At 38.5% G+C, this 16,345-nt stretch overlaps 2 protein-coding genes across 5 annotated transcripts in view; one reads left to right on the top strand and one right to left on the bottom strand.

The window, feature by feature from the left end:
* Positions 1 to 11,343, top strand: part of MS3_00008103 (uncharacterized protein) — a 38,439-nt gene extending 27,096 nt beyond the window's left edge. The window contains exons 7-9 of the mRNA XM_051216450.1: positions 2,767 to 2,909; positions 4,038 to 4,104; positions 10,957 to 11,343. Coding sequence (XP_051067040.1) covers positions 2,767 to 2,909; positions 4,038 to 4,104; positions 10,957 to 11,187 — 441 coding nt within the window. The 3' untranslated portion in view covers positions 11,188 to 11,343. The remainder of the gene's footprint in view (positions 1 to 2,766; positions 2,910 to 4,037; positions 4,105 to 10,956) is intronic.
* A 640-nt stretch (positions 11,344 to 11,983) lies between these two features.
* The window catches only part of MS3_00008102 (uncharacterized protein), a 30,407-nt gene continuing 26,045 nt past the window's right edge, over positions 11,984 to 16,345 (bottom strand). For all 4 annotated transcript variants that reach the window (XM_051216447.1, XM_051216448.1, XM_051216446.1 and 1 more), the window contains one exon: positions 11,984 to 12,479. In XM_051216447.1, coding sequence (XP_051067036.1) covers positions 12,393 to 12,479 — 87 coding nt within the window. In that variant the 3' untranslated portion in view covers positions 11,984 to 12,392. The remainder of the gene's footprint in view (positions 12,480 to 16,345) is intronic.

Below are 16,345 nucleotides of genomic sequence, written 5' to 3'. Positions count from 1 at the left end.
ATTTCAGAGAACAGTTCAACTGGCCTTTAGCTACCCTACAACTACCCTCCATTCCCAGACAGTGTGAATGGAACATTGAAGTAGGTCCCCCGACTCTTGCTGAAGTTGAGAAAGCTATAGTTAATCTGAAACGAGGAAGGGCAGCTGGTTCAGATGGATTGGCTCCAGAGGTCTTTAAGGATGGTGGTCCAATTTTAGCGATTAAGTTGACTAATATTTTAGCTAAGATCTGGTAATTAGACTTTATCCCATCTGACTGGTCGCAATCACTTATCGTCCCAATATATAAGAAAGGGTCAAAATCATCCTGTGACAACCACAGAGGGATTAGTTTAACAAATATAGTATCTAAAATACTGGCCTCGATAATTATCAGACGCCTAACTAAGACTCGTGAACTACAAACTCGAGAGAACCAAGCTGGCTTTAGACCTGGTCGTGGCTGCATCGACCACATATTCACCATTCGTCAGGTTCTAGAACACAGGCATACCTATCGGCGTCCGACAATGGTGGCCTTTCTTGACTTAAAAGCAGCATTTGACTCGGTAGACCGCGAGATTCTGTGGCAGTGTCTGTCATTGAAAGGCGTACCTCAGAAGTACATAAACCTTGTAAAGGCTCTTTACTTGAACACTACTAGTCGAGTCAGAGCTTATGGCAAACTGTCATCTGATTTTGCAATCCCAAACAGTGTCTGACAAAGCAGTCCACTATCTCCATTTTTGTTTAACTTTATCATAGACCTATTGATGGAAATAATATTCTCGTCAACTGAATTTTCAAGCATCGATCTCTTACCAGGAGGTCCACTTATCGACTTAGAATACGCAGATGACATAGTCCTGTTTGGTGAAGACGCTGACAAAATGCAGAGTCTTCTGGTAGCACTAAGCAACAATGCCAGAATGTTTGGGATGCGCTTCTCTCCCTCTAAATGCAAGTTGTTGCTTCAGGACTGGTCTGGGTCAACACCTGAACTAAGGATAGGGAGTGAAGTAGTTGAACGCGTTGACAACTTCACTTATCTTGGAAGTCTGATCAGCCCTAATGGGTTGGTGTCTGACGAAATCTCAGCACGGATTCGAAAAGCTCGTTTGGCTTTTGCCAACTTACGTCACCTTTGGCGAAGGCGAGATATCCGTCTATCAATAAAAGGACGAGTATACTGCGCGGCAGTCCGTTCTGTTTTAATTTACGGCAGCGAAACATGGCGGCCAAACCAAAACGTGGCATCAGTGCCTGAAGTCACTAACTTCTAGTCTGAGCCATGTTGGTAGATGCAGACTACTTGGTTGGGGTCCGCGTGACTTTCGTAACCAATGGTTGGAGACTCTTGGTGACATGGCTCAGAATCGATCACAATGGCGTCGGTGTATACACTCCCTGTCTTCCCTTAAACTAAGAGACTAAAATCACTTCATTCTTTCTGTCTACGAACTAATTCTTTCTTCCTATACTATATCCTTATTGCAACCTTTGACCTAACCACTCCTATGAATCCGCTGTTCATCTTGCTGTGCTAATGAGGTATGGCAACCTGGACCGATGCACATATGTGCCTGGTCCTACGTTGTAGCTGACTGACTGACTGACTATTACAAATATATGTTCACATAGCAGGTTAATGATTAATCGATGTCAAGCAGCACTGAGTTCAAATTATGCAAATTCGAATCTTAAGATAGCTGTGAATAAATCGTATAAAAAGCAGTATATACAAATATCAGTTTGATTTGTTTCCGAGATGAAATAAATCCATAAGTATTTTTGTTCTTACTACTTGTCGGATTCCGCTGACATAAAAGTAACAGACCTAACATTAACAATATGTAATTAATAAAACCGGTCCAAATAAATTAAGCAATCACATTATTAAGACAGATCATGAAAAATGAAGTTATGCATTAAAATTGAAAAAGCTTTTAATTTGAATAGGAACAATAAAGTTTGAAACAATTGATTGACATTTTGCAAATGAAGTATTTACTGTATGGTTCTCAGATTTTACCAAGATTTTCTGTAATTTGTATTCAAATACTTGTGTTCTCGTTCACTACAATATTACAGAAAGTCGAACTATTAATGAGAGTTATGCCAATTAAGAATTCCACAGCTTCTACCGTGGTTCATTTTAATATACTATAATTTCATAATTTGTTTTGTTGGAAAGATAAATCATTTTATTTTCCTGATTTTTTTTCAACAACAATAAATTATCATTGTAAGAACTTTTGCCCAATTTTGAGTGAATATTTTCACAATATTTGAGAGCTCTAAGTGTAGTGGATGACACTTAATTATGCTTATAATATAACTGTTAGTACTATATATATAACTTAACTACTAATATCTGTTATTTAGTGGGAAAATAGGTGTATCTTTTCGTATCAAATACAAAATATCTCACTTCTCTTAAGTCTTGTTAGTAGGTTTATTTTTTTTCGTAGTTCTTAGTCTTTTACCTACGCTTGTAAGGTAGTTTAACATGGTTCTTTTAACCAGTACAAATTTGCGTGCTATACTTTGAGTCAGCTTTGTCTGTCTCTGACTGTCTGAACCGATTTTGATGGGACGGCATTTGAACTTAGAACTCCGCGATAGAAAATCAATTGGTTTAACTACTAAGCTATCGTGCTACACATTAAATCTTGTACTCGAATACCTGTACGCGTAAGCGTCTATACTTGATGAAATATATTGTTGAAACCTTTTACTAAAATTTATGTTGATTAATTGTTCCTGTTCTGTTGTTATTCCTTACAGGAAATTTACTTTCAATCCATTTCTTCATTGGCACAATTCACTTCGGCCTATTTAGAATATTTACATAAATTCTCTGAGTGTATTTTAGTTCACGTACATAATACTGATATAGATTTTGTAGAATTATCACAAATCTTAGCTTGGTAAGTTTGTTTATTTAATCTATAAACGATAAAACTATAATGTACTGACGACCTTGAGCAACCTATCAGCCAATCAGGAAACACTGCCTAGTTACGAAAGAATTAATGGCAAAAAGCAGTATTATAACAATTGAATAAGAGCTTCGATTTCAATAATCAACCCTCACATGTCGAATTATTCTTTTCATTAAAAGAAGACAGTTAGGTTTTGCAGAGTAGTAGTTGGGGTACTGTTATGAGTTAGGACTATCACCACATTCAGTTCTCATCACCGACTAACACCAGCAATAATGTAAAACGTTTAGGGTCAGACAGAAAGTGAAGAACAATTATAGTTAGCTGATGAGATGATTGTGAATCCAATAGTCAGTGTTTCCCAATAAATCGATGTAAATGGAGTAATTATTAAGTATGATTAAATTACTTTGTCTTTTCACAATATACTTAGATCACTGTAATCTTCATTGTGTGCAAACAGTTAGTAAGTACTACAATAGCTTTAATTGAAAAATTGTAGTATGATGACTATCAAGTAAATCTTTGCTGAACTACATTATTATGTCTAGGCAGAAAATAAGAAATTTAATTAGATGTTAAATTTATTGATGTGATGGGCTTCTAATTTTAGTATTACTCATTTGCTAACATAAGGTTTTCATAAGAATTTAGTTCTGTTCATTTACTTGTTCTGCTTTTTATTGTCAAGGCGAACTAGTTAATTATCTATGGATATGTACATCTTTTACATGACAAAAAAAGCCGCTTAACATCTCAATTACACACAATTGTGCAGTAATTTTAGGTGTTGAAGAGAGTGTGTACTTACCATCATTATACATTATTTGGAGTCACTGTAATTACTTTATGTCGAGCTGTAGCTTAGTTAGTGAGTCACTCAGGTTCAAATTAAATTCCACTTTAATCTAGGCTACTGGATAGTATCACCGAGTATCAGATGTAGTGTGATTACAATTTGAGCCTGCTACGTAATAAATATCGAATCTGTATATTAAAAATGCAAATTTCGGAAATAAATGTTAAGTAATAAGAGTGATAATAATGATGATCTTTATTTACCCATTTGTCTGCATTTAATTCCTTTATCTTTACTTTTTGTATTAATAATAGCTTCTTCCGAATCTCTGTTGAAGCTCAAGCTTGCCTTTCTCAAGAATTCATTAGAAATATAAAAAGTGTAAGTTAGATGGTCTTCATCCCTTGTATGTACCATACTTTTCAGAATTTTATACTTTATCACTGAATTTTGAAGTGTAATCTGTCGATTAAAATGAGTTAAGCCACTAATCGCATGTACCGAGTATCGTTTATTATTACTATATCACGTCTATTTGACGGCCACCGTTACCTGAATAGCTCAACAGTAATGTCTCTGATTGTGACAGTAGTGTCAACGTACGTTTTAATCTCACAGAAATCACTTTTTTACAGTTTCCAGATGCTCCTTGTCATGCACCAATTAATAAGAAATCTACTTCAAGTGAGAGAATCCTGCCGATCTCCTTCAGGCACATGCAAGGTTAAATTCACCTGAAGCCCTCCAGAGGTTACTGCCAGTCTCAAGTGTCGGTAGAGGAGCGGGAGGGTTGGTGTTATGTTGTCTCTTATTACAGCCCAGCTACTCTGGTCGTTTAGTATTCTTGGACACTACCTTACTCGACAAGTCCCCCAAATTAGAACACGGTTGAACAGAAACGTAGTCACATTCCAAATAAAAAGGGTCGATGGAAGTAGGAATCGCAATAAAAAAGTCAGTATACTTAGAATTTTCGCATAAGAAGATTCTCTAGTCCTCTCCAAGTATCCGCTAGCGCCGATTGGTTAAGAAATGGCCAATCAGAGTGCCTCGACACAATTATACACGAAACATTTTAATCCAATCTATATCTCGTCAACACCTCTCGTGTGGACAGATTCGTAGGATAGGGTCGCCCTGCAACCACGTGGCTGGTGTGTGCTTTCGATTTGTCCACCTTCTAGGCAATAAAGAAGTGGTATCACTCTGCTTGCTCAAAGACTGGTCAATCTGTCCCAGGGGTTTTGGTTTCAAAGGTGTCCAGCAAAACATCAAGAGGCGTTCTGTGTCAGGTCTCATTTCTGGGGATCAAAGTTGCTTTCAGTTGGTTAGCATGACGCATCCAAACCTCTGAACCAACTGACACCTCGTAAACCACACTTTCTCTCTTTTGTACTATTCGGTCAACCATCCATGTAGGATGTTTGCCACGACAGTTCATAGCAAGTGCTTTTTGACTCATAGTGAACAATTGTCTTTGTGCCCCATGATGTCGATTGAACTGTTTTTCCATCGATATGTTTCGTTGAGGCTCAAGAGCTGGCGTTGGACGAATAAAGTCGAAATGTGTCTGTATTTTTCTGACAAGTAATGCTTCTGCTGGAGAGACCCCATTAATTATCTGAGGTGTTCGGACACGATTGATTTCATTCCGCTGACAAAATCCGGAGAAGATAGAGAACGTAAACTGTATTTCATTGTCGCTAACTCTTAATTTTGGAAGCCCGAAACGACTAAATGGTTGACGTATTTTTCTGACTGAGAAGCTTGAATTCGGATGTTCCACGAGAAAGATTTCTGGTCACTGTCCGCATGTTTTATCCACTTCCATCGTCTTTTCCCAAGTCCAGATGGAAACCGGTTTGTTCCCTCCCACAGTAGGCTGTTGCTTATGGTATCCGACCAACGGACATTGAGTATCTTGCGTAGACAACTGTTTATAAATATTTGTACCTTTTCGATGATGGTTGTGGTAGTTCTCGAAGTTTCAGCTTCGTACAGTTTATTTATTTATTTGAACACATAAATATTGGTACAAGACAGCGTCAATATATATGCGCCACACAAAACAATGAGAATTCGAAGAGAAATAGAAAAAAAAGAGAACAATAACGAAGAGATTGGTGTAAGGTAGTGTGGTAGTAATGAGGGAACGAAAAGGTAAAATCGGAAGAAATCTTTCAGGTAAGGGAGACACAACCACTTTTTATGAAGAAAGTAAAAGAAGATTACAGCAGGATCGCCACTGGCTTCTATTCTGAGCCATATCTGATAACGTCTCTAGCCAATGTGTCGCACCATTTCTCGGACCCCAGCTAGGGAGTCGTGAAGGACCAACACAAGCCAGCCCTTTGCAGCTTTCTTTCATACCACGACACCATGTCATGCACTGACCACCTCTACGCTTCTTCCAGCCAGTCCCAGAGTCGGCAAATAATGCACGACGTGGAAATCTCAGGGACGACATTCGTAGAACATGTCCAAGACACCGAAGTCGGTGTTTCAAGATGGTGACACCGATTGCATTATCGTCTCTGTGCCCGAACACACGATACCGAACCTCTGCATCACTGACATGGTGTTGCCACTTGATGTCAGCAATCCTTCGGAGACAGCGATGATCGAACACAGAGAGTCGTCTAACGTCCTCAACTCGGAGAGGCCAGGTTTCACGAGCATAGAGCGAAACTGCTCTCACTGACGCGTTGTAGATCCGACCTTTTGCAGCCAGACTAACATCACGAAGGCGCCAAAGGTGGCCCAGGTTGGCATAAGCCGCTCTGGCTTTCACTATACGTGCATTGATCTCATCACTCACACCCCCACCAGCACTTATGCAGCTACCCAGATACACGAACTTCTCGACTACTTCTATCTGCTCACCATCCAGAGTGAGTACAGGATCAGAATCCTGCCAGTCTTGTAGAAGTACTTTGCACTTCGAAGGTGCAAAGTACATACCATACCTACGAACAAAGATTGCCAACTGATTAAGTGCGGATTTCATGGCTTGGGCATTATCGCACAGTAAGACAATATCATCCGCATACTCAAGGTCGAGAAGTCTTTCTCCAGGCAACAGATCCACACCACCATTACTTACATCCATCAGAGCTGTTTCCAGAATGTCGTCGATGGCAAAGTTGAAGAGGAATGGTGAGATTGGGCAACCCTGTCTAACCCCACTGCTTGAATGGAACAATGGAGAAAGGTGGTTTTATGCCCTCACTCTACCTGAGGTGTTTTTATATAGGGCTTTTAGGATGTTAATAAACTTCTCAGGCACACCCTTCAATAGACAATCGGAGAGAACAGTCCCGTCCAACGAATCGAAGGCAGCCCTGATGTCAAGAAACACTACGATTGTTGGCCTTTGATAAGTATGACGGTGTTCTAACATTTGGTGGAGGGTGAAGATATGATCAATACATCCTTGACCAGAACGAAACCCAGCCTGCTCCTCGCGAGTCAATCTTCCCCGGGTTTTGAACAACCTACGAAGTATGACGGAAGCCAATAGCTTGGACGCAATCGGAAGTAGACTTATCTCCCGATAGTTGTTACAGGAACGACGTGAAACCTTTTTAAAGACAGGGACAATTATCGACTCATTCCATGACGTTGGTACACTCTCTAGTTCCCAGACTTTTGTAAACAACGTCGTCAGTTCCTTAGTCAGAAAGTCACCACCATCTTTAAAAAGAGCCGGAGGTAAGTCATCTGGGCCCGGTGATTTGTAACGCTTCAAGAGTTGAAGTTCCTTGCGGACTTCCTCCTCGTTTGGTGGATTAGTCGTCACCGGCCATGGAGGGCAGGACAGTCTGACCGATGTTGCCGGAGCAGCAGGCCAGTTGAACTGCCTTTCGAAAAATTCTGCCCATCGTCCAAGACGTCGATGGATGTTAGTGGTTGGCATCCCTTCATCCTCGCAGATTGTTTTAACTGACACCAGACTTCTTGCTGCCAGTGCCTCGAATGAGTTGGAAGAGCTTCCGGTAGTTATCAGATGCAGCCGCTGCTTCCAGCTCATTATCACGCCCCGACCACCAGGCTTCTCGTTCCCGAAGCAAGCTTTGCCCGATTTCCTTACGTAACATCTTTTGTTTGTGGTCAAACTCACGGTCACCTGGAGCAGACCGACGGGTTTCGATGAGTTGTAAGGAGCCTGAAGAAACACAGTGCTTGTAAGCGGACGTTTCACGAACCCACAAGTGACTTTACCCGCCATTTTCATGGCGTCATGCAATTGCAACCAATGCTCGGTTCGATACTTACTTGCAGCAGAAGTTGCAACCAGCTTGCTAATATCAATCCGTTGGTGGCGGTCACTTCGTTGTCCACTGAAAAGTAAGGTAAGATTGGCACAGACCAAGGCATGGTCAGAGTCCAGATAGGTACTCCAGGAGGAGCGGCAATCTTGTACGCAACCACGCCAGCGGTAGCTGGTCGCGATGTGATCAATCTGAGTCCAGGCTTGAGATGCAGAGGGAGGACGCCAGGTGGCACATCGGCGATGACTGTGCCGAAGGTTAGTGCTAGCCAGAAACAGGTTGTGGTCTGTGCAAAGTCGCAGTAGACGGTCCCCGTTATCTGACCTGCGACCAACGAGTCCCCATCGGCCACCTAAACGACTCTCTTCTGTGCCTAGACGCCCGATCTGAGCATTCAAGTCTCCGGCTAGTACCACAATATCTGTCGAACGCACTTTCTGGAGAAGAACAGACAATTGGTGGTAGAACTCACCCTTGATTGCATCCGGGCTGCAATCTGTCGGGGCGAACGCGGAGATGACAGAAAGACATCGTTTCTCACGCCGATTTCTCACTTTGATGGAACTTTCTAATCTAACAACACATAACCGACTGTTAATGGGGATCCAATCGATTAGTTCTCCCTCAGCTCTAGCACTTAGTGGGACGCCAATGCCAGCGAGACCAGACGAAGATGCCACAGGATCTCTGGATAAGCGCATGTAAAACAAGACTTTTGAAGCGACAGATGGAGATCGAATTTGTAGTACTTCGCCAAAGTCTTGAATACGGGTCTCGGATAGACAACAAACATCAATATTAAGACTTTCTAAAGACATAGCCAGCCCTATCTGTTGTCCGACCTGCATAAATGTGCGAACGTTGAAAGCAGCCAGTTTGAAATGGTGCACATGGTTTCAGAAAAACTGCTTCAGTCCTCGTATTCGGTGGTAACATACAATTTTCAACCGGACACTGACTCGAGAACGTTTAGATACAGTCGAATTTCCACCAAAGACGAGCCGCTGTATAAGTATAAAAGAGGGTGAATAATGACGTAGCAAATAATAATAATAATAATAATAATAATAATAATAATAATAATAATAATAATAATAATAATAATAATAATAATAATAATAATAATAATAATAATAATAATAATAATAATAATAATATTAATAATGACAATAATTGTAACGATAATAATCTGAATCAATTGCTTGTTTTTTGAAGCGAGAAAGGTAATTTCCATAGGCATAGAGAGTTCATCAATTTGTGTGTGGGCTGTGATACTGCCCGGGTGCCCGAACCGAAGCAGGTGGTCATCTTATGGGCCACTCCCCGAGCCTTCGACCTGAAGGTCTAACCCACAAGGCAGTGTAGCATCGTAAGGAGATGCAATCCCATGATAGCCGGTGACCAACGATTGGTTCATACGCTATTTTTTCCCGCAGGATACTAAAGCCCATGTGCACCATTGATTTGTGATCCGGTTAAAGCGCTGGACATTCACTTTTCGTCCTCTCATTTTCGTAAACAACACCCCCGCCACGAGAAATCAGTGAGTAGTACTTCCCTGGCAGAGGCTGTATGCGCGTGACCGTGTGAGAGTATTTCGAGAGGGAGAGCGGACTCTCCCCACTCTCGGCCGTACCAGGGCATTCGGGGGTTGACGTATTTTTCTGACTGAGAAGCTTGAATTCGGATGTTCCACGAGAAAGATTTCTGGTCACTGTCCGCATGTTTTATCCACTTCCATCGTCTTTTCCCAAGTCCAGATGGAAACCGGTTTGTTCCCTCCCACAGTAGGCTGTTGCTTATGGTATCCGACCAACGGACATTGAGTATCTTGCGTAGACAACTGTTTATAAATATTTGTACCTTTTCAATGATGGTTGTGGTAGTTCTCGAAGTTTCAGCTTCGTGCAGTAGATTTGTCCTGATGTTCGTATTGATGATTGTGAGTTTGATATTGGTTGACAGTTGTTTTGAGTTCCATATGTTCTTCAACTGTATGAATGCTACCCTTGCTCTTCCAATCCGTACCTTTACATCTACATTGGATCCTCCTTGTTCATCGATGATGCTTCGCAGGTACGTGAAGGATTCCTTATCTTCCAGAGTTTCGCCATCGTGTAATTGTGTTGGTATTCTCGTGTTGTATTTGAAGATCTTGCTTTTTCCTTAGTGTATGTCATGGCCTACTGATTCAGAGACTTCTGCTCACTAGTTTTCTTCATCTACATTTGTTCGTGTGTATGGTATAGGAGGGCAAGGTCATCTGCGAAATCCGAATCTTCTAACTGATTCTGAACTGTCCATTGTATCTCATTTTCCTCTTACATGTCCAGTTGAAACACTAGAAAATAGAGGGAGAGAGTAAACATCTTTATATTACTCCGATCCTCACTTGGAATGCATCTGTCAGCTGTCCTCTATGCACGACTTTGCAGTGTACTCCGTCCTATGAATTCCGGATGCTAACTATGAGTAGTGACTTATAGTCTTTCCAATAAAATTGATTTTTCACACATGGCATGTTTGTGTCTAGGCCTTGTTCTGATTGATTACTAAGTGGTAACTGGTGTCACTTTTATCCAATCTTTGGTGCTGATTCAATTATATCAATCATGTGTCAATATGGCCAGCATTCTAATTGACTCAACAACAAGTGCACTTTGTTTACGCTAATCTGTGGTCGGTCAAAGTGGTTATCTCAGTCCTGCAGCTCAGTTGCTGTCCGAATAGCTCAATGGCAACCTTTTAGACTATGAAGCTGGGTGATATCGGTTTGAATCCCTCAGGAAGCTCCAATTTCCTCCTGAATGGATGTATGCTTTTCTGACTTACGAAACATAGATCACTTAGAATTTCCTGTTGACTACCTCGAAGTATTCAACAGTATAGAGTCTATACTGGATCTTCGTTCTGCAGTTAATTTAAATTTTTCTATCTTCTCTCCATGTGTATATTTTTGTAGTTACATGCGAAAAATTCAACAGAAGTATTTGAACAAGAAGGGTCAAATTCTAACGTTGCTACCACTATCACGACCCAACTATCAAAAAGTCAATACATTTCAAATTTATTGTTAGAATGTAGTAATGCACAAAATTATTTAAAAAATGCATCAAATCTTTTAATACCTGTTCTTCAATTAGCTTGTTTAAATCTTAAGTACCCATCTATTTTGCTCACACAAAAAAACTAAGAACAAAGAATAACTGTTTCATTTAATCGTTTCTCCACTTCCGATGATTCCTTTTTCTGTTTTGTGTGTGAAACGGTTTGTTTTTCTAACACAGAAAAATGATTCTCAGTCAGTATTTCGTGATGAGAAACCAATAAATAACTATTTAATTACTGATGCTGTGTTTTCTGGATGAGACTAAATCTTGTGTATTTTTCCTACAATATGATCAATAATTTATATATTAATATATTTGCTTTTCTCACTCATGAAGAAAATTTACAGTTTATCATCAGGAACTGATTTTTGATAGATAATCATTTAAAACCAGTAAGGTTCCTGGTCCACAGTGTAAAACCCCTCACCCATTAAAAAAATTATTCGTAGCTGAGTATCAAAATGAAACTGTGATGTAATAGTTTATTTCTAGCAAACAGACTACTGGAAAAACGTCATGACCATGCGAAAGGAGTTTGCATCATTTATTCTTATCAAGAGGCGTATACTTAATGACGCGCGGGGCGGGATCGGAACCGCTAACTCAGAGGTGCAAGAGTAATGATCGGATTGTTTTGTGATAAACTATTTTAGTAAACTTTATATATCAGTGATACTTCGAACTCTACATTGAAGTGCATTCGGAATAATAACCTCAAGTGACTAATCGGAATTTCAAAAAACCAAAATACATTAAATCTAACAGTTGTCTTTATTATTATTAGAAATTAGTCATCGGTAAGCTGAATCTATGTTTAGATGTATTACTTCCGTTATCGACAGTACACACCAATAAAACTCTGAATGAAGAAATACAATATACAGCGAAAATACATTTTATTCGTACAACACTGATTATTGTTTAGTTAACATTTGTAAGTAAATTAGAGACATGATTTGCAAAATCTATTTTAATTTTATGATTATTTATATTTTGAAGTTTGATAGAAGTCATAAAACAATTAGGATTTATTAAGTTAAAACAAAGACGAAACATATGAAGAAAAAAGGTTGTACAATTTGGAATAAGAGAGCAGACAGTAGAATTAGATATTACCTTCCATAAATTAATAACAATATACACATATAAATTTTTCTAAATCAATGATTGAGTGAATTGACAATTAGATTAGAAAAAGTGAAGATATATAATACTGTCAAATGTAATAAGATTATATCATTCATCTAACAGCATTTCCTCTTTAGTAGACATCTATGTAGAAAAGATTCTAGCGTTTACGTCGTCTTCGACTTGCTTTTTGTGAACTACTGGGTTGCAAAGAGATTTCACATGTTTCGAGTTCATCTTTTGTCAGCTACAAAAAATAAACATACGAAATGGTTATAATTACTTCTTTCATGCACTTACGTCTGATATTTTCTAAAACTTAAATTAACGTTTACTTTCAAAACAAGAATAACAAAGCTGAGGGTGCCGGGAGTTTTCAATGCTCAATCGGATCGTTATACCAAATAATTTTGGTCATTTTTCCATTCATTTGATGGATGATTACTGGGATGTGAAGATTTTATTCCAGGAATCTGGCGTTATCAAGAACTTTCTAGTTATGAACATGTTACTATAGTACAGCTCGCCATGCCAGATGAGATGCCCAAATATAGCAAACATTAGGCCTAGAGATAAAATCCCTTATGGGAATGAAACTCTAATATGTAGCATACACAATTAATAAACAGTAAAGTGGCCGAAAGCGTTCGATAGAACATTAAAAACTTTCCTGATAACCCGTTTGTAATCACAACAACATTGCTTTAAACTTATCACGGAACAACGACGGGTGACAAACATGTAAACCTAATAATCAAGCCTTGGTTTTACAGGCTGACCTACGAAACTTGACCCAATAATTCAACTTCAATTATCCAAGTGTAAATGCGATTGGTACAATCACAGAATATTTAATAAACGATGCTTACAAGACATTATCCCGAAATCTCTTTTTGTGAAACCTCCAGAACTGTCCTGGAGATCTATCCAGACTTCTCAACGCACTTCTCGAATATTTTTATGAGAACGCATTCACAAATGCACATGTTTACTTGAAAAATATCGTGAACGAATCAAAAACATTAATGATCTACAGGAGCTTTCAATTCCTATTGAATTAAAGACCATGATTCCTAACTTCTTTATTTAAATTCATCGAAACACCAGCAAATTAAAAAATTCGAGAACATCAAAGAAAGGAAGAAAGATAAAACATCAGCATTAAAATCTCATTCGAATGATCTAAGAAGAATTGTTCATAATCTCTCGGACAGAAACTTAACCAGTCATGAAATCACTCTACTGGAGAAAGGATTAAATTTCAATTTACATGGAAAACCACCTAGTACTCTTGAAATTGCTCCAATTATAGAACCAATAGTCGCACAACTACCGGAAAAACAGTCGCATTTATTACGTCAAAAGACATCCCATATTTTGACTAAAAAACACATTACACCAATCATTTCAAAAGAAGAGTTGAAGGCTCTACATTCCCTTCAAAAAGATAAGACGATTATCATCACGAAAGCCGACAAAGGCAACATAACAGTAGTCATGAATAAAACAGATTATATTAATAAAGCTCTTGAACATCTCTCAACAGAACCATATGAAAACATCAATCCGAAAAATTCTCTAACGATTAAAAATCAAGTCAAATCAAAAGCACGTCAACTTTTGAAAGAGCTAAAACCAGTCATTGGTTTGCTCTGCATCCCAAATCATGTAATGTTTCACGGTTTTATGATTTACCGAAAATTCATAAACCAGATATCCCTCTAAGACCGATAGTAGACTTTACCAACACACCGACATATGAGTTATCGAAATATCTAAGCAACATATTAAAACAACAACAGCTTAAGTTACATAATTATTAAAGGTACATATGACTTTAAATCAAAATTGTCGGAATTAATTATCGAGAAGAATGGGGTCATGGTAAGCTTTGATCTCGTTTCTCTATACATTACTATTCCCATTGATAAATGCTTAGAATTCGTTAGTGGTTTACTAGAGAACGGCAATACTCTTTCTGACAGATGCCCTTTGAGCATCAGTCTAATCGTGAGATCCTTAAAACTCGGCTTAAATTCGACTCTATTCACTTTTAACGGGATGTTATACAAGCAAACTAACGGTGTAGCAATGGAATCCCCCGTGTCCCCGATTGTAGCCAATCCTTTTATGGCACACTTAGAATCAAATATCTTCGCCCACGACGTTACACCACGAATTTGGCTTAGATATGTAGATGATACATTTGTGGTTATAAAAAAAGTACTCATCTAAGATCTTTTCAAAACGGATAAATACACTTTCATCTCACATCAAATTTACGAATGAAAGTGAACATGGTGAGCTACCATTCTTAGATTGTTTAGTGAAAAGAAATCTAAATGGAATTCTAAATCTATCCATCTACCGACAGCCTACATACTCTAATCGCTAATATTGACTTCCATTCAGCACATCCTTTCAGTGCTAAGATCTCGCTAGCATAAAATTTTTTCGGAAGAGCTAACAAGATCATCACATTAGAAGAAGACAAAAAAAGAATGTAATTAGTATCTTACAATTTAATAGTTCTCCTATGAAGATTATCAGAAGTATATTAAAACAAAACGGTTTAGGGCGTTATAATAATAATTCGAATGAAATGCCATGGATTGGTACTGCAGTTTTATCATACCGTCATGGCACAACAGAATAAATCCAAAGAATCTTAAAACAACACAGAATTAAAATATCTTACAAAACAACGAACACACCTCGAAATACTTTAGTTCTCTTAAAAGAAAAAATTCCATTCATGTCCATTGTGATGCCTTCTATATTGGAGAGTCATCTCGCAAAATCTTGACTACAGCCAAAGAACATAATAGGTACACAGAGAAACCTCTTAGTAATCCCGTAGAATCGGATCAACTTCAAATTAAATCGGCAATAGCAGTTCATGCCATTTTCAACGATCACCAAATTGATTTCAAAAATATCAAAATATTGCATGAAGGCTTTTCCAATTGCAAAGAAATGAAAGTAGCTGAAGCGTTCCATATAATGCTTAATCCTATTTCTCTCAATAGAAAAGAAGGCCTTACCATACATCCTACTTGGACTATCTATCCTAGCCATTCAGTCTGATCTTATTTACAATTCTCACTATCATCTTACAAATTAAACTCTACCCTTTCTCACCATAAATGTCACACAATTTTTCATCCTTAAACATTACATACACACATACATAAAAAATTTACATACATATCACTTATGAATCACGACTGAAATGACATGACAATTACTTGTTCAGACCTGCTTTTGATCGCATATTATTCTTATTGTTCCGTTGTACTATTTAAACTTGGATTAGTTTTAATTTGGTTATTTATTATCTGAAGAAGCAACTTACATCACGAAACGTCAGAAAACCTAATTTTCCTACTTATTGGGATATTACAAATATATTATTTATTTATTATGTTTGCCTGGTGTAAGATAACTCATCGTGCCAACACGGTATAAGACCAACTCATACTTATGCTAGGTTCAAAGTTGATTGTGCGACATTTTGTACGTGTGTAATTTCGTCAGCTAACCACCCACTCAGAGATAATTTTTCTATGCTGATAACAATGTTGCAGCGTGGGAAGTGTTTCATTAGGTTCTACTTTGATATCACTAAGAAAGCTCGATCAAACAACGATTTGATTAGGTGGACAGTTAACACTATGACTCCGCCTTGGACCCTTCAAGAGTTACAGCCGTTTCGAAGTCACGGTAAGGGAGGAGGGTAGGACATGGAATTAGCAACCCTATCCCGTAAAAATAAAACTAATACGAACCGCTAGCCAGAAAAGATCACTTAAATCATTCGAACTTGCCCTAGGAGTTGAAGGGTTTTTATTTAGAAAAAGGCTTATGACCACTCACGGTTAAAGCAGAGATTCTTCGGAAACCACGAGGCCGGTCCTCCTTCTAACAACCAGAGCAACAATTAACATAGATACATGGGAACCTGGGAGAACGTTGTGGTCGGGGATCTATATCAGTCGAGGGTTGACAGGTGTGAGTAGTCTAAAGTAACTTGAGTTCAAGTTTTCCTTAATTGATATATAGTTTGTATTGGCTGTTCGAATTCTCTGGTTATAAAACATAGCTATTTGATAA

Source organism: Schistosoma haematobium, chromosome 4 (assembly GCF_000699445.3).
Source record: "Schistosoma haematobium chromosome 4, whole genome shotgun sequence".
Taxonomy (NCBI): Eukaryota; Metazoa; Platyhelminthes; class Trematoda; order Strigeidida; family Schistosomatidae; genus Schistosoma; species Schistosoma haematobium.
This window is presented reverse-complemented; position numbering and strand designations above follow the sequence as displayed.